General features: G+C 30.2%; 2 protein-coding genes across 2 annotated transcripts; one reads left to right on the plus strand and one right to left on the minus strand.

Annotated features, from left to right (window-relative positions):
- Nucleotides 1–11243: 11243 nt before the first annotated feature.
- LOC136079845 (uncharacterized) lies at nt 11244–14961 on the minus strand. The gene is made up of 2 exons (XM_065796480.1): nt 12926–14961; nt 11244–11374 (listed from the first exon to the last, which is right to left on the minus strand). The coding sequence occupies exon 1, from the start codon at nt 14519–14521 to the stop codon at nt 13391–13393; it is 1131 nt and encodes a 376-aa protein (XP_065652552.1). The 5' UTR covers nt 14522–14961; the 3' UTR covers nt 11244–11374; nt 12926–13390.
- Nucleotides 14962–17287: 2326 nt separating this feature from the next.
- LOC100197513 (tubulin alpha-1A chain) lies at nt 17288–19331 on the plus strand. The gene is made up of 3 exons (XM_065796481.1): nt 17288–17554; nt 17746–17968; nt 18161–19331. The coding sequence occupies exons 1-3, from the start codon at nt 17552–17554 to the stop codon at nt 19288–19290; spliced, it is 1356 nt and encodes a 451-aa protein (XP_065652553.1). The 5' UTR covers nt 17288–17551; the 3' UTR covers nt 19291–19331.
- The last annotated feature ends 429 nt before the right edge of the window (nt 19332–19760 follow it).

Here is a 19760-nt window from a genome sequence, read left to right on the forward strand (position 1 = left end):
TACACAAAGTTTTTTGGTGTTCAAATAGACGAAAACTTATAATGAAGAAATCATATTGGGCACATCGAACCAAAAATATTATTTGCGACAGGTATTTAATATAAATCTTTCTCCATTTTTAATTTTAGTTCAAGAAAAACTTTATTTTAGTCTAAGTCATAGTCATCTTACAAATGTTTATATAGTGTGACACGTTAAACAAAAATGTTTATATAGTGTGGGCACACGTAAAACAAAACTAAACAAACTAATGTCAATGTCATTTTGATTTCGGCTAGTCTGAAAGAGTGCGTTATTAGTTCACTTTCAAATTACTGGATGATAGTGTATGTATTCATTACATTGTTTAATCTTAGAGTTACTGTGAAAAGTACATTAAGTTTATAATTGTTTAGTTTAATATATTTATTGCATTATTTTGGATTACTTACACTTGCTACTTATTTTTTACTACAGTATCATTCATCAATAATTCAATACTCTGTGATGATGCCAGAAGTAGCAACAATATTGAATGTGTAGATGCAGAATGCAGTTGCCTTGATATAATTATTTAACTCTACAATTGACGTGTGGAATTGATTCTGAATTACTAAAAACAGTGTTGAAAGAAAGTGCCGAGTGAACAGTGGAACAAGTTCTTGACGTTTGGGAGAAAACTTATATCCTAACTGTTCGTCGGTGTAATATAGTTTAAAGAGTTCTGTAAACCACCAAATAAAAGACAGGTTGTAGAAGGCATACACAAATTGAAGTGTTACTCAAATAAAATAAGAGGAGACATTTTATCAGAATGCACAAGCACAGATCGTATTGATACATTGCACTAGTACGATATATCGGTGACTGAAATGTTCACGACATTATAAAAGGTTTATGTTTTGACTCAACTGCTAGCAACATAGATCAGTATGCAGATGCATACAATCAGATACAAGAAGCTTTTGATTGTAAAATTCTACACTTTACATATAAGCATTACAATATGAAAGTTGTTGCTAAGACCTTATAATGAAAATAGCTACAGCCTTGGACAGTTGGAACCGTATTTATCGGAGCAATTTCAAAACAGCAAATAAAAGTTAAAATCCATAAACCATGAGGTTATAAGAGGGAAATATTGGAACTAGCAATCATCTTTCTAAATGAAACTTCACTGCGTGGTGATCATTTCAAAGCACTAGGAGCTTTGCACCGAATACGCTTGATGATAGAATCATCTATTCATTCAAAATGTGAATGTTAAGGTTTTAAGTTAAACTGAAACCTGGTAAAGAGAAGAGATATTTTCATTTTCTTTTGTTTATCTGTTACATTTACATTGAAGAATGATTCCATGTATAATGTGTTTGTATATAGAGTAAACTCCCGATAACTCTTACCCTTAATAACTCGAATTGTTTCCATATCCTATTAAACCCTTTATTTTTATAAACACATTGTGAGCTTTTTCTACTAACTAACTTGTTATTAAGTTACCTAACATAAACAATTGTTTATGTTCAACTGACCTGTAACCATATAGACTAAAGACACCCATTATCTTTTCCAGTAGGACTCTTTTAATATGCTATTTTACCTTATAAATATCAATATATATATAATGAGTTTTTATGTTTGTATATTGCGTTCTAATATAAGTTTTTGTATGTAGCTAATGGTTTGTTTTACTTATACAGTTACATTTTTGTATGTTATTATTGGTTCGCTTTATGTATATAGTTATTTTGTTATGTTGTTATTAGTTTGATTCTTGTGTATAGGTATATTTTTGTATGTAGCAATTGGGTTTTTTGTGTATGTAGTTATAATTTTATATATAGCTACAAGCAAGGCTGGATTTATACTTTCGGAGGTTCAAGGCCGAAGCAATACAACATTTCTGAAAGAATTAAACTTTGGATTTAATGGCAGTTATTAGTCTTGCTGTAATATCTCGTGGTCTAGTACTGGCCATACAAAACTTGAGAAACCTTACAACAAACCAAACATACGTCCAGAATAGCACTTGGAACCGACAGAAATGTTTCTTGTTAACCACTTCTACTTGTGCTTTAAATGTGTGAAAACTTAATTTACACTGTATTTTATAAATAATAGATATTTTTGTCTTAAACATTATTTTTGTTAAACTGTAAATTACAGTTTTATTACTCATGTTTAAAACCAAAATGTTTATGTCTTCAAAAATATTTCACTTTTATTTTATGAAAATTAAAATTGCTAAGCTCAGTGTTTTTACATACGCATATTATTTTATGAATCTTTGAAATGAAAATTAACATAACAAAATAAGGTAACATTTTGTAACATAACGGTTTGTGAGGGGTTAAATCACTCAAAGGCATTCCCCCCCCCCCCCAATACTTGTAAAAAAAATATTTTGTGCCACTCAAAGGGAACATTAAGTTTAGATACGTGCAAATTTTATAGCAAACCAGCATTTTTTGGATTGGTTTAAAAAAAATGACATATTTTAAATATTGAACCGATATTATTTTTCAATATTTGTGCTATATATAATGCAATATTGGTGACTTGTTGCCAATGTTAAAAAATATTTTTGCAATAATACAACAATAATGGCTATATATATGTATGTATATATATATATAAATATAAATATATACACACACACACATATATGTATGTATATATATATATATAAATATAAATATATACACACACACATATATATATATATATATATATATATATATATATATATATATATATATATATATATATATATATATATATATATATATATATATATATATATATATATATATATATATATATATATATATATATATATATATATATATATATATATATATATATATATATATATATATATATATATGAAGACCTCAGTGGAAAAACCGGCGTTGTGACATTTAAAAATTATTTATAAATTATTTTTTTTTAATTAAAAATTACAAAATGTTTTGTTTTTGAATAAATTTTAAATAAAATAGTTATAATATAAATTTTTTTAAATTGCTTAGTTTCATTTACTTTAAATAAAAACTTTTATTAATGATTAATAAATACTTTCTCAATACTTTTTAAATGTGACAACGCCGGTTTTTCCACTGAGGTCTTCATATATATATATATATATATATATATATATATATATATATATATATATATATATATATATATATATATATATATATATATATATATATATATATATATATATATATATATATATATATATATATATATATATATATATATATATATATATATATATATATATATATATATATATATTAAAATGTAGACATTTTATCTTGGAAAAACGCTTTTAAAAATATATAGTAAATATTGAAATAAATATTGCACCAATATATTGGAGTATTATTGCAAATTGCACCATTATTGTTTGCTACTTGGATTGATACAGTCACACCTGAAATAAAAACTTAGTGTACCAGATGTTGTGTTGTGGTTAGAGTTCTTGAAGGAAGGAGGCTTGAACTTTTTGGTTAAATATTATGCTACTCTGTAAGACCCTAAGAACTTCTTGGAGCACATAAATAGGTCTTCTTTTCGCTTTTGATTTTTCTGAAAGGAAAGCTGTTTTTTTTTTGATTCTTCAATAAAATTTCAAAATCAGAGAGATATAAAATCTTAATAAGTTATAATTCATATCAACTCAAAGATTTTCCGTTGGAGCCCACGGACATTTTAAAATGATGAAGGGTAAAAGTGAAGATGATAGGAATTTTAATTAGAGCTTGCATTTCAAGAGTTTCTAAGAGAGACCTAAAACACTGGCGTCTGAATAAATTTTTGTTAAACTTTTCTGAGTTCTGTATTTCTTTAGATTATTTTTTGAGATTTTCATTTTAAAATATATATAGGTGATAAATTACGCGATAAATTTTATAACTTTATAAACCGCACATCAGTTATTAATAACTAGGGTCTATATTTCGGTTTTAAACGCCAAACTCGTTTGGTTGAAAGATGACTATTTGTTAGTTTTTAATCAAAATGAAAAATAACTTTAAAACGGTATTTTTTATTTTAAAATGTAGAATTGATGTAAACGAATTTTTTTCTGTTTTCTTTTTTTTTCTTTCTTTGCCTTCAATACAAAATTACAATTACAGAATAACTTTATTTTAAAAATAATCGGCAGGACCTCCTGAAGATCATAAGATCTTATCATGAAACCCTTTACAATATTGAATATAATAACAATAATAAAAAAAATCAAATTAGCTTGTCACATAGCACAGTGGGCCAGAATGCACTTTTACTGGACAAAATTCATAACTAATTTAATATTAGAGCTATATTCACTAAAATTAGTATGAGTACTAATATGATGTCTGCGCTTTTTATGAAGGTAATATTTTTTTATTTCGTTGCTATGGATACCTTTATTTTGCTTAGCAACAACCTACTTTTGTTATCTGCAGATATTTTATAAGTGCTATATTCACTAAATTTGGCATGAGAACCAATATGAGATCACACTTCTTACAAAAGTGATAATTTTTTTAATTTAGTTGTTATGGATACTTATATTGCTTAGTTACCGGATACTTTCCTTAGTTACAAAGTGGTAAATTGATATTTGAATATCTTATCGGATTTTTGACCCACCTATATTGAATAAAAATTGAGTATTTAGGTAAATAATGTTTTAGGAATAATAAAAGCAAAAAGTAGTGCAAGAAAACGTTATCAATTTTAAATTACATCAAAAAATTATAAAACAATAATATCGTTTGAAGATTGTTAAAGTAATTGTAAAACATCTGAAGGAAATGCTTTATGATTTGTTTGGTGTGATGTTGATTTACGCAATGATGAAATAACAGGATCACTGGAAACTAGGAGTCTATTGTTTTTCGGCTGAAATTTTCGCGATAAGATTTAAAGTCTTTATTTCTAGCCTCTTGAGCTTCCTCTGACATAAGTCCGATGGGTAATGTAAGGCTTTTAATTATGTCATGTCCATGTATCAATACTTTGTGAATTGATTGAGCCATGTGATACCATGGATAAAGGGACACATATAGTCTAAAAGTGTCAAAACAATAATCCTTGAACTTTAAGCAGTCTATTTCATATCCTGATGAGAGCGTTACCAAGATAATGTAAAACCTGAATATAAGGTTTTGGTCAATACCCAGAATTTCAGCTGTTTGTTCATATGCTGCAAAAGCACGCCTTGAGGTATTGCCATCATTACTTGTTCCAGAACCACCATTTTTAGGGAAATCAACAACAAGTCCCATTTTGTTCATAAAATCAGTCTGAATCTTTTGTTTAGCTACAGATGCCTTTTCTTTGTGTTCTTTAGATCTTGCTTGCCACTTTCTTGTTTCTTTTTTATATGCAATGTGCAATAACATCTCAAAAAATCGAATCCATGCATGAAGACTGGAAAGACCATATTTGAACTCTCTGTTAGTATAATCTATATTAAGGATATCAAGACTATTCATATTTTTTGGAGAGACACCACACACTGAACAGCATTGGTATGAGTTATTTTTTTCAGATAATATCGTTTGAACCTTCCCATCAATCATTGTAAGTTCAATAATACAATTCACTTCAAAAGAAGATCCGCAAACCTCTAATAAAATCATACCCAAGCTTTCTATCTCACTTTTAATGTACTGATCTTCTTCAATCACAGATTCCTTGGATTCCATTTTGTATGCAAATCTTATAAGTCTACAATAGGCTGAGGAGGACGACTTTTGATTTCTCCAAATAGGCACCTTTTCGTTGCTGTTGTTAAATCCAGTCAAATCCAATGGGACAAGACAAGTAATAAATAATGATTCTTCACGCTTTAAATCTCTGTTAACGTCGGGTTCTGATAAAACTTGTTTATAAATGCTTTGGCCAGTAGCACCATCAAAACCAGCCTTACACGTTAGTGTCATTGTTTTTATTGCTTTGTCGTTCAATATCAAGTGCCTTAGCACAGGTTCCTGAACTGCACAGATTCTTTGCAAAGTATGAGTCATTAAATCTTTTAAAGGAACTGAAGCTGAATAGTCCTCCACTGTTATGTTTGCAGGATAACATTTCAATTTTGCATCTCTGACATCATTGTAAGCGGGGTAGATGTTATATTCTTTCTCCAAGGCTCCGCTTCTAATCAATTGATAGGAAGCTTTTGTCAGACTTGCATCAATTATTAAAGCCAGTGCTTCGTCTGCTGAATATTTAGTTGCTTTATCTGTATTTGATATATTTAAAACATTCTTGGCAGCAATAACAACAGATTCATCTCTAAATTTTTTATTAGCAGCAAAAAATAATTCATTGGATGAATGAGATTCAATTAAACAAGATACACGCCGTTTTTTAGTTTTATTAGAACTATTATCAAATGCAACTGGTTTTCGACCACGTCTACTTGCAGTTGGTTCATTGTCTTTTTTTCTGACAATTAAATATTCATTAAGCCAGTTCACAAACTTCTTTTCAAAATTTTTCACAGTATAGTTTGCAGATTTCCACTTTTTTTTATACAAGTAAACAAATCGTTGAACAGCATGTCTAAAATCAACGTCTTTAAAATCAGCAAATTTTGGCTGAATAAATTTTAATATATCTTCAGTAATATTTTGTTTTGAAATACTAAGATTGTTTTTTTGGAGAAAACTATGAATGTCTAAGTTTAACAAAACCATATCTAAATAATTATTGTAACAAGTATTTTGTATTTATAAGTAAAATGTTATAATATATATGCCGCCTGGACTACTAATACTTGTTAGTAATTAAGTTACTAGTAATTAAGTGTTAGTAATTAAAATTAAAAGTAATTAAATTACTGTCAGTGTTAGTAATTAAATTACTAACAACTACCGAAAATATGTTGTTGCTACGTTATGCAAAGTAAGGTATCCATAGTAACCAAAAAAAGTTAACCTCATAAGAATTCTGAATCTCATTTTAATACATACCCCCAATATTGTGTATTTAGCGCAAGTAAAATACTGTTAAAACAACGTTAATGTAAAAATGAGTTGTTGCTATGCAAAATTTAGTACCATAGCAACCAAGTTAAAACATACATAAAATCTGAACGGGGATTTAAGGGGACGAGCAATCAATTAAAACTCAATTGAAGCATCATATAGCTCAAATAAATATAAGACAATACATGGCAAATTGTGGTAATTATTAGTTATTGTGCGGCAAAAAATAAGTTTCTTAAGAAATTTTTTTTTTTAATCTGTGATTTTCAAAGTATAACTGAGATAACATGCTATGACAAATTTATTTCACACATTGGTTTTTCTTATCTCTAAATACTCTAGAATAACATGTACTAATTTTTTGTTTCAAAAACGTAGATGTAATTGAAATATAACACAACGTTGATGTCACCGTTAATTACTTATTTATAGTTTTTTATTTTTTTTTATTTTATCTCAATATTCAAATGCTTAGAGTCTTGGTAACTAAGGGATTTAATATAAATAAATTATCAATAGATTTCTCCTAATATATGTAGATACTAAAATTAAATAGGTTTTCAAGATTAGACAACTAAAATTTTTCCCATTTTGTCCACCTACTGGCCCACTGTGCATAGGCATGGAATTACCACAGGGCCGCCGAGTGGTTGGGGTAAGGGGGCAAAAAGGACAGTTTGTCCCGGGCAGCAGATATCCAAGGCGCGCTAAATAAAAAGAAAGTACCTAAAAGGAAAAAAAAAAGGTCCTTCATTTATAATATAAGGAAATTTTGTTATATAAGGGCGTCAATCAGGGTTGCTGTCTCAGGCGGCGTGACGGCTCTCGGGGGCCCTGAATTACCATCAAGGTAAAAAAAAATTTCCTCAGCAAATTTTTGTGCGAGGTCTTAGGTATATGGATAGAAATGATTTTCACAAATCTTTAAAAATATTTTGCCACGTCCGACAAAGTTATGGTTAATTTAACGTTTCGGTCAAAACCCTAAAATACTGAAAATATTTATTTCCTTTATTTTCAAAACAAAGGTTCCAAATTGATAAAAATTTAAAGTTAAATAGTTTTCTTGGCTTCCAGTCAAGAGAAAGACAATAGCAAAAAAAATTTACTGTTTTATGAAAAAAAAGTCAACTTTCGTATTTTTTAACGTGCATAATTTTGCATATGTCATTTATGTGAAAATCCAGGCTTGGATCTAATGTCACAATGTCTAATAAGACATATCCCACTCTGAAAATTGTGCTCAAGTATGTCTGATTTGCTTTCAAAAAGAAGCAGATATGGCGCCAGCTAATAGAGACTTGACATTTCCAAGAATTCAGAAATACTTCATTGAGAACTATGATCCCAATGAAGAACTAAACCTTCTACTATATATGCTAGATGTAGACTAATTCTTCTTAAGATTGAAAAAGGGGAGAAAACAAATAAAAATCTACCAGGCCTTTTTAATTTTTACAAAGTTATCTTACAACTCTGACAAGATCAAATCCTTTTTGCTGTTGCCTTATTTGTGAAGTTGCATGTTTTAATCCAATTGGAATGAGCCAAGGATCAGCAAAGGCTGTTTCTTTCCAAGTAGGAAAATCTCAAGTAGCAGCCTAAGATTTTTTACCACCTCTTGAGTCAGTTAAAGTATGTCAGCGCTGATTGCAGCCAGCTGGTTTTAGAATAGTACATCCAAATCCTTGTACAGTTCAAGATGTAAGGGAAAATTTTCAGACAGTTATTGGCCAAGCTCTCCATGTAGCAGAACTTATTGCTTCTGATGTTATCAAAATGAAATTTACAGCATCTGGAGATTAGAACTCAGATGCTATTTTAGCAACAAGAGGGAGGAATTTAACAGTCATAAAAAGCGCCAATTCTTAAAAATCAAGAGCACGTTTCTGTTTGAACCCTGTGTCTGCTGAGGAGATTAATAAGTTTCAATCTACTTTAGATCTCTCTTTGAAACAAACTCACAAAGTAGCTACTTTTTTTACAACTTAGAGTGGTCGCAAATTAATTGAATCAGGTTGGAAAATTAAGTCAACGAGACAAAGCAATTGATTTATTCTACAACAATGGATTTTGATGTTTCCAATGGTGAACAAGTGGAAAAGCTCAGCTATCAAATATTTTTTGTAATGACATTTTTGGTTTGGTTAAACACATCCTTCGTCATTGAGACCTTCCACCGGATGACCTTATTCAAAAGATGCCTTATCTGAAGCCTTGTGTGACTCAGGAGTGAAGAAACTAATGATCTTGGCAACTGTTGAGTCTATGAAAGAATCTCATGAAAACTTGAAGCATATTTTAGAGTTGCTATGTCTTAAAAGTGTTGCTTTTAATGCAGCTGTGGACATGAAACTTGCAAATGCTTTTCTTGGATTAGGCTCAGCTGCATCCACATACCCCTGTCCTTGGTGAAGCTTCAAAGAAAGATTTTGGAATCCAAGAAGTGACAGGGCAATTAAGAACACTTGTAAAGATTAGATCCAAAGCCAATAGTTATAAGAAAAATTTCAGTGTTTATTCAAAAAAATTAAAACTCTCTGAAGCAAGCTACAAAAGCTGCATGAACCTCCCTCTACTTAATCTTCCAGATGAAATAAAAATTCTTGATATTTTGCCAATTATTGAATTGCATGTGGTTTTATGATTTACCAACAGGCTATTTGATCATTTGATAACTATCTTTAGCAAAGTCAATTCTTGTTCTTTAAAAGCTGCTGATTGGTCAAACAAACTAAGCATCTGCAGGCCACCAATCACGGAGGAGAATTCAATGGAAACCAATGTAGGAATCTCCTAAACAATGTTGGGGTCCTAAAAGAATTGCTTACAAATGCCAAAATTGGAAATGAAGGAGAAAAACTTCTTTCTGCATTTAAAACATTTAGTGCAGTCAGAAAGACATACTTTGGAAATGTTCTAATCTTCTCTTATAGAGATTCTATACTTTCTTTTGAGAGAGTCTACAAGGCCCGTGGAATTTCAATTACACCTAAAGTTCATGCTGTCATCAAGCACATACCCGAGTTTATTGACAATTGGGCTGAAAAGCATAATTTTATCCAGCAAAGACTTCCTCCAACTCTACAAAAAAAATTTTCAAAAGGTTTTGGGTTTTGGAGTTAGCAAGTATCCGAATCAGTTCATTCAGATTTCAGCAGGCTACGGGAAACAGGTACTTACAAACAAAATTTGGCTCTTCCAGAATACAGCAAAAAACTAAAGAATTGTGTAATAGGATATTACTCGAGGCATCTCTAAAAGTCGACTGCGAAAAACTAGTCAAAATTTGTAACTTTGTTGAAATTTAAGAACCCTGTAAAGAAAATAATTACAAATTACCCAATTTTGATGTAAAGAATATAGGAAAATGTAATCCTTTTTTATTTAAAAATGTTATGTTCTAATCTATAGTTTATTAATATAAAGAATAGCTTTAATAAATTAATGTGAATAAATTATCTGATGGAAAAATAGAAAAAATTAATTTATAATGAAGTTTTTTGGTGGTTTTCTACTTTAAAATTATCTCTGGGTAACTAATGTTTAAGATGACATTGTATTGTTCTTTATATATGAGTTTGATTTGGGTTATTAATGATAATTATATTGGAATTTTTTTTTTTTTTTTTTTTTCTTTCTCTGTTTTAAGGTGGTACTAGCACATAAAAATTAAAACAGTCAATTTATTTAATTTTGATGCAATTTTTTTTTTAAACTATGTGCATTAAAAAATTATTTAGAGTAAATATAATAAAAAGTATTAGTATACTCGAAAACATGCTGAGTCAGCAAAAAATATACAATTTTAACTACATTTTTAAACAAGGATTTCTCATGAAATAGTCAGTGTGTGAAGCTAAAATTTTGCAAAAAAGGTTAACAACATGTTGATTGAGGGATTTTACCAGAATCACCATCAGAACTTTTACAGAATCAAAATGGCTGCACTTTAAAAAATAATTTTTTATTTTTATGTAAAATTTGTGCTGCTAATGTTAATATCTCGACAACAGCTAACTATAAAAGTCTCTTTTTGGTCAAATCCCTTCACAGTAACCTGATGAACAATCTGTGAAAATTTTAGCCATAATCTCCAAGTAGTTCAAAAGATATTCTTGTTCAAAGTTTAAAAATTTGTTAACAGAGAAAACGCAAGAAAACAAAATAAAACAACTTTAACAATATATATCTTTAAAAATTTCCAGACACATAGGAGTCATCCTTGCTAAATCCTTTTTTTATACCTCTCAATTTTTTCCTTCTTGATTTTGTCACTTCTTTTTCCTTCCTTTCCATATGAATGACGCGATTTTTGTCTTTTTTAATTGCACCGAGAAGGAAATATTTTCCACAATGAAATCCAAGTTGCTTAAATGTTTCTTTATGGGAAACGTAACCTCAGGCCCGGTTCTAACAGTTTTCTATGTGTAGGCGAGATGCAAATTTGCCGCCGCAAAAATTAAAAATGAAATAATTTCCAATTTGAAGGAAAATAGAAAAACACTGAAAATCAAACTTTAATATATTTTTATTTTATTACGAAAAATTACACAAAAACAAAGTAAATAAAAAAACTGAGTTTATACAAAAATAAAAAACAAAATAAATTCCATTCATAAAAAAATAAAAAACAAATCGTAATTAAAAGTGAATTTTCCTAGCTTTTAATTCTGCGAAATCTTTAACCAAATCTTCTATGTCCAAATGATCAGTAATTTCTTTCTCGATGGAAATCGTAGCTAGACCAACTAAAAGATCTTGACACATTTGTGATCTGAAATAGGATTTTATTATTTTCAGCTTTGAAAAGCTTCTTTCAGCACTAGCAACTGTGACTAAAAACGTTAGTAGTATGCGAAGAGCTATCGAAAGGTTTGGGAATACTTCGACAACATTAGATGTGTAAATACATTTTAATACACTTTTTGGATCGCTATTGGAAGTATCAAGTCGTCTCCCAATAGCTTTAATTTCATACCAAAGTTCGACCCCGTTGATATCAGATTGGCCATCAGACATAAGCGCTAACTGCAAGTCCTTACAGTGTTTCAATAACTCATCATCCGTAAAGTGTTTGCTGCCGATATTGTAAAGAAACCCAAATAACTCGTTATATTCCGATAATTGCGTAAATCTTTCATTTATTGCTTGAATTGCGATGTCCAATATTCGATTGAAAAAAGATACTCTGAAGTTTTGTTTTGGTGATACTATCGGTTCATCACGACCTTCGTATAGGAATTGTCTACTCTTTCTGCGTACGCGTACGGGATCATCCACATCAAATCCTTCAAAAATTTCTAGTTCAACTGCCAATTTTTTTGCATTTTCAACCATTGCGGCAAATGCTTCATCACAGCGATAATCACATAGGAAAGATTTGGTAGCGTTTAAATGCTCTAGAGCAAGCGACAAGTCTAAAGCCCGTGATTGGAGCATTTTGCTGACAATATTAACTTGGAATAAAATGTCATACCACAATACCAAGGAGCAAACAAATTTGAAATTTGAAATATTTCTGGCTATTCCCTTAGCCTCTGCGCGACTCTTGACTTGTGGTGCAGTAGTTAATGTATTGTCTTCTGCGATTTCAATTAGTGCATCGTAAACTCCACTAATCTGAAATCGAAGTGCCCGTACGGCAAAAAATTAGTATGTATTAAAGTTCCCGTAAAATACAACGCCGCCTAAGCAAAAAAATTGTGGACAAATAGGAAATGTTATAATCTACAAAATCCATAACTTTAAATTATAAAAATGGAGTGAGTACGTAGAAGAACTTGGAAATTTTTAAAAAAAATAAAATAATTTCTTGTTACAAAAAAAAAATTAAAAAATTTTTTTTTTTTTGGGAAAACACAAAATAAATTAAGAAAATGCCGCTCTAGAAAAGTGCCGCCGTCGGCTGTCGCCGACGTCGCCTACGCTTAAAACCAGGCCTGCGTAACCTCCATTAAAAGATATAACTGCAGAGAAAACAGCTAACTCTAAAACATTTTTTGAAACAAAATGTGTTTTGGGGCATTTTTCCCAGATTATTTGATTAAAAGACTCATTAGGATTTTGGCTATAGCTGTGTAAACATTTTGACAAAAGATTGTCCGAACTAAGTTCCATAAATATTGGGTGTAAAAGGTCTTTTATAGCAACTGGTAGGTTTAACTTGTTTTTATAAGTGCATTGTCCTGTAATCTTATCCCTTTGCCATTTGCACCAGCTAGTATTAGTTCTGGGACAAAATTGATGACGCGTAGCTGCATCACCTTCGCAGCAGTGCCATAAAACTGCAAGTACAGCTTTTTTCATAGGGTAGAGTTTATCATTCTGACGAATAGCCATACCAAAGTAATTCTGCATTAAGTTAATACTTGCATCAGTTAGTCTTCCTTTACCTGAGAGAGTTTTACTGTCATTCAACTTTTCTTTTTTTTTATTGCACGTAAATTCCGAAGTCTTGTTCCAAGTCTCTTTTGAACATGACCGAGACACTCTAGTTTTTCTGGTATCAACGTTTCTCCATAAGGTCTTGCTTCCCTTACTTTGCTGTATGCTTTAGTGTCCCCATCTCCTATGTAATGACTGTACCTTAAGTTAAACTTACTTAATGAAGAACAAAAAATTGAAATAGCACCAGCGGACTCCATAGCACCAGATGATTCGTGATGATTAATTGCACACTTATGTCTTGTTTTCCATAGTTCATAACCAGCTGATCCTTTTTTTTTTAACCAAATCTCACAAGATTTACAAAATTTTGACATAGTGTAATAGTCTAAGACCTTTTTATTATCCTTTGAAATTGCAGATACCACGCCATTCAGGGATGAATAATCCCTTTTTTGCCATGTTCCATCAATAGAAATATGACAGTCAACAATATCATTGCTACACGCATTGATGTTAATCATTTGACGCACTTCATGAGCAGCTTTTTGGGTACTTTTTTCAGCAGATTTTTCATATGCACAATAAAGAGTCTTATTAATTTTTTTATAAGTAGTAAATGCAATAGAAAATGGCATATTCATCATTGTTGTAAATGTTTCAATTCCAGCATGACCTTTGCCTATTTCGCGAAAAGCCATAACTGTGCGATAGTTAATTTCATGTGCTTTTTTTACAGTTTTACTTTTTTGTAAAGGTATATATTGAGGAGAAGTATAAGAAAATCTGCATGCTGAACAAACACTACATTTTATACATAATTTAAGTGAAAACCCTTTGTGTTCATTTTTATTATGTGTAAGCTTAACAGGTGAGCTACACTCAGAACAGCGTGAGAACTCCTCAAATAAATCTTTCATAATGCCAAAATGTATAAATATAAAAAAATTAAGGTCGTTAGATGTCTGTTTGTTTTTAGCTGAACTGCCAATACAATTAACTGCTTTGTTCAACTTTTTAGCACTTGTACTATTAGTACTACTAAACATATTTGAATAAGAAGCACTTTCAGGTGAAATGTTTTGTTGATCAGACATTTTATGTTGATTTCCATGAAAATAATTTCTTTTTATTCTTTTGCTATTTTTTTTATTTCCCATCTAAGAATAAAGCAGTAAAATGTGAAAAATAAATGCAATAAATTCAATAAAATAATCATAACAAGCTGTTATTGATACACTGTTATAAATTCACTTCCTTCTCACTATACAATTCAATTTAATATTATTAATGGAATTAACGTATTTGCAAAGTTGATATAAAGCAAAGGAGATATATATGAAATGTAGAATAATAATAGAAATTAATTGTTTGATGAAATTTAAGTTAGCCCAAAAGTAAGCATTGTTTATTGTTGCTATGCGGTTGCTAAGGGCTTCTTTTTGAGATCATATTACCAAATTAACATTTTCTGTCACTAAATTACTTAAAAACATAGTAAAACTATACATTTTTGAAATCTACAATGATTCTATTTTTCAAATTTAGAAAAAAAAAAAATCTGAAAATTTTGAAATTTGTCGGGCTAGTACCACCTTAATATAATATAAAATTTTACAACTTTGTAATATAAAATTTCAATAAATAAAATAAGTAAAACAGATAGGGACTCAAAGAAGATGAGGATGACAGTACGTTATCGCAATCTTTTCATAGAGCCCCTATAACAAGATTTCAAAAAAATATCGTAATATGTTACAATATGCGTAATAAAATTTCAATAAAAATCGTAATAAAACGCGTAATTCGCTAATAAAATTGATAAGCAACCAACAAAAGTAGAAATAAAACAAAAACAGATTTATGAGAAATTATTCAAAGTATCATTAACCAAAAACGTTTTTTATATTTTAAAAATTTCTTTTTTTTTTAAAAAACTTGAATGAACTTAACGAATTAACCGTACCTTTGAATCCTTTTTGAAAAGTATTTCATACTTTTGGACCTCGATATAGAATACTGTACTCTGAATATTTGTTTATTATCCGAGGCAGTTTATATGTGTTGGACATATTCGCTCTAAGATTATAGGTATCATTTTTATTTATTTTAAACTTGTTATTAAAGCTTATAGGAAAGATATTGTGATTATAACGATACATGAAAATTAAATGCTGGTAGATATTTATTTCAAACACATTCATCATTTTCATATCTTTCATTAAGGGCTTAGCGTGTTCACGCCTATTTTTTGAGTAAATGATTCTGCAGGCATGTTTTTGTAGACTATAAATTTTTTTAATCTTTGCCGTTTGAGTACTTGCCCATGAAATGTTTGCATAGGTGATGAAGCTATGAATTAGCCCAAAGTAGATTAATTTAAGACTATTTTTATTGACGTAGGAGCGCGCCGTGCCGTAGGGCGTAGTGACGTAGGAATTAAAAAAAAATTAAAAAATTCAAATAGTCCTGATCTTTTTTGCACATTAAAGCAGACGAAAAATAAATTTTTTTCAAAAATTATGATAGAAACACTAAAATGACTATAACTTTCTCGGACGTCGCAAAATATTTTTCAAAATTGTTAAAGATCATGTTCATGCATATACCTAAGACCTTGTACAAATATTTTCTGAGGAAACTTCTTTTCACCTTATTGATAATTCCATGCCTATGTGCAATAAAAATAAATCAACATAAACTATGCATAATTCTGCATTTAAAATATAAATATACTGGGTAAAATATATGACAAAAAAACTAAAAACGAGAAAAAATTCTTTCTGTCAAACAGACAACTTCTTTTAATTTTCGCTTGTAAGAAGTTAAAGTCCATTTCAACGATAAATTAAAACTAGGGAAAACCATTTTATTCCATTAACAAGAACCGCGATAAGAAATGAATAGTTGTTCAAATTCAACTCGGCAGAAAGGTCCTTGGAGATTTTTTCCATTACAAAGATTGCATTTGTTTATGGGTTTTACATTACAAAGGTTTACTAATACATCGGGAGATAAATGATTTTTACATTTAAACATCGGACATAAAGTATTGCAGACATGTGCGGCCGTGGCGCAGTGGTTAGAGCGCTTGCTTTAAAATGGTTAAATGCACATCCGCGGTGCTCTGTGACAAGACCGTTAGGTCTTCTTGGGGCACCTAAATAACAGTATAAAAATAAAGAAGAAAAAAAAGACATTTAGCCCATACACACTGAAAGCTCTCATTTCCCTCAGAAGTGGTTTTGAATATGAAAAACGATTTACAAAGTTAATTAAGTGAGGTGCTATTTCTGACGCTGACAAAGAGATTTAAGTTTAATTTTGTGCGCGCTTCCCCATACAATATTTGCATAATTTAAATAGCAGTGGATAAACGAATAACACAGTTGTTTTAATTGTTGTTTATTTAACATTCGTCGAACTTTATATATAGTTTCAATACTTTTAGCATCTTTCATGGAGATATTATCGATTTATTATTTCCAGGATAAAATGGTTTTTTTGATTTTATTGATTAATAATTTAATTCTCTTATTTAAAAAAAAAAAAAAATTATAACTAAAAACAGATTTAAACACTCAATATCTTAGACTTTTTAGTTTAGAATTTTAAGTTTTTGTTAAAATTAAAACTCTAATATTGCCGAAGAGAAAACTCAAACATATTTTCAATAAACAAAAACAAAGCAATTTTTAAATTCATATGCATATTTTTTTGTTTATACATTATTTTTATTTAGAGAGGGGCGAGTAAATTGGTTGTCTTGAGGATGATACATAAACATAGTTTATTATCATTATTAATAAATAGCGCTTAACAAAAAATGACAATCAAAAGTTTTTTGATTAAATTATTGAAGATGTTTTACTAACAACAATGCACTGCGATACGGCATCGTTGTTGGATACAGATATTTTGAAGATCTTGCAGTGTTTTGAATGGTGCAAATCTACGCGAGTGAGAGTAGAACATCTGCTTAAAAATGAAATTGATTGGTTTTAGCTTAAATTTTATCCAATCAGATTTGAAGTTTAAAACAAAAAATTTCATGAAGTCGTAACCAGCCCAACAGCACTTAGATTCTATCAGATCCTCAGAAGAAAACTAGCGATACGTTGCTTCGCCAAGTTAACTTCTAATTTAATATATTTTACATAGTTTTTAAGACTTTTTAAAGAAAATTCAAAATGGTAAGTTGTAATTGCTGTTGATAAAAATAGTTTATACAAGAGAATGTAGTATCGTTATATGTATATGTTATTGAAAATAATTGTTTATAAATTTTTAAACAACAAAATTAAGCTCTAAGTCTAATATAGTTTATTTGAAATTGTTGGTATGGCGAACTGCTTTTATCTTGAATTTTGTGATTTGTTTTTAGCGTGAATGTATATCAGTTCATGTTGGACAAGCTGGTTGTCAGATTGGAAATGCGTGCTGGGAATTGTATTGTCTTGAGCATGGTATTCAGCCTGACGGTCAGATGCCTAGTGACAAAACCATTGGAGGTGGCGATGACTCATTTAACACGTTTTTTAGCGAAACAGGTGCAGGCAAACACGTACCAAGAGCTGTCTTTGTTGATTTAGAGCCAACTGTGATAGGTACGCAATTATAACTATTATCTTAAGTAATAAATTTTAAATAATTTCATTTTTTGAGTAACAATTTTAAAATAAATACTTTTTGCTAACTAAAATCTTTATTCAATTACAATTATTTTGTTTTCAAATTATAACATAGTTTACATAATTGTTACATAAATTTCTACATCACCAATGTACATTATATTGTAGATGAAATCCGAACTGGAACATATCGTCAGTTGTTTCATCCTGAGCAACTTGTTACAGGCAAGGAAGATGCTGCTAATAATTATGCTAGAGGTCATTACACCGTTGGTAAAGAGCTTATTGACCAAGTATTGGATCGCATCAGAAAACTTGCAGACCAATGTACTGGTCTTCAAGGATTTTTGATTTTTCATTCCTTTGGTGGAGGAACTGGATCAGGATTCACTTCATTGCTTATGGAACGTCTTTCTGTTGATTATGGAAAAAAATCCAAACTAGAGTTTGCAGTTTATCCTGCACCACAAGTGTCTACAGCTGTAGTAGAGCCCTATAACTCTGTTTTGACCACACATACTACATTGGAACACTCTGATTGTGCATTTATGGTTGACAATGAAGCTCTCTACGACATTTGCAGACGCAATTTGGATATTGAGCGACCAACCTACACAAATCTCAACAGGTTGATTGGTCAAATTGTGTCATCTATTACTGCTTCTTTGAGATTTGATGGAGCTTTAAATGTTGATCTAACTGAATTCCAAACTAACTTGGTGCCATACCCTCGAATCCACTTTCCTTTAGCCACTTACTCACCTGTCATTTCTGCTGAAAAAGCATATCATGAACAACTTACTGTTGCTGAAATAACCAATGCCTGCTTTGAACCAGCAAATCAAATGGTAAAATGTGATCCTCGTCATGGAAAGTACATGGCTTGTTGTCTTTTGTATCGTGGTGATGTTGTTCCTAAGGATGTAAATTCAGCCATCGCTACAATCAAGACGAAACGCACAATTCAGTTTGTAGATTGGTGTCCAACTGGATTCAAAGTTGGTATTAACTATCAACCTCCAACAGTTGTACCTGGTGGTGACCTTGCCAAAGTCCAACGTGCAGTTTGTATGTTGAGCAATACAACTGCAATTGCTGAAGCATGGGCACGACTTGATCATAAGTTTGATCTTATGTATGCTAAGCGTGCATTTGTTCATTGGTATGTTGGAGAAGGTATGGAGGAAGGAGAGTTTTCTGAAGCACGTGAAGACATGGCTGCGTTGGAAAAAGATTATGAAGAAGTTGGAGTTGACTCAGTAGATGAGGAAGCTGCTGAAGAAGGTGATGAGTATTAAAGTGTAAAATGTTATTCTGAAAGTTAATAAGCAAATTTAAATCAGTGTTTTTCGTCTCTAAATGTCATTAAAATTAAGATTTTTTCTACCCAAAATTCATATAAAGTCTGTAAATTATGCATGTATGCCTGGCTATTTGAGTATTCAATTTTTATTCCTTATAAAATAAAGTTTTGAGTTGTTTTTCTGAGGTGTCATTAAATATTAAATATGAAAACAAATTAAACAAAATTTAGGCAAGTATAATAGCTATTTACTAATACAATAACTACACTTTTTCAAGATGTAATTAAGAACATAGTTGTTGTAATTAGTAGTTAAATGAATCGAGAAAAAAAGTGATGAAAAAGGTATTTGCGCTTTTGACGGGAACTGGAAAATTCCCATCTTGGTTCCAACTCTTAGTGAAAAATTCATTTGAGAAATCAGGAAAAGTTCAGGATAAATATAAAGAATCGCGGAGACTTGTA

Source organism: Hydra vulgaris, chromosome 04, assembly GCF_038396675.1.
Source record: "Hydra vulgaris chromosome 04, alternate assembly HydraT2T_AEP".
NCBI lineage: Eukaryota > Metazoa > Cnidaria > Hydrozoa > Anthoathecata > Hydridae > Hydra > Hydra vulgaris.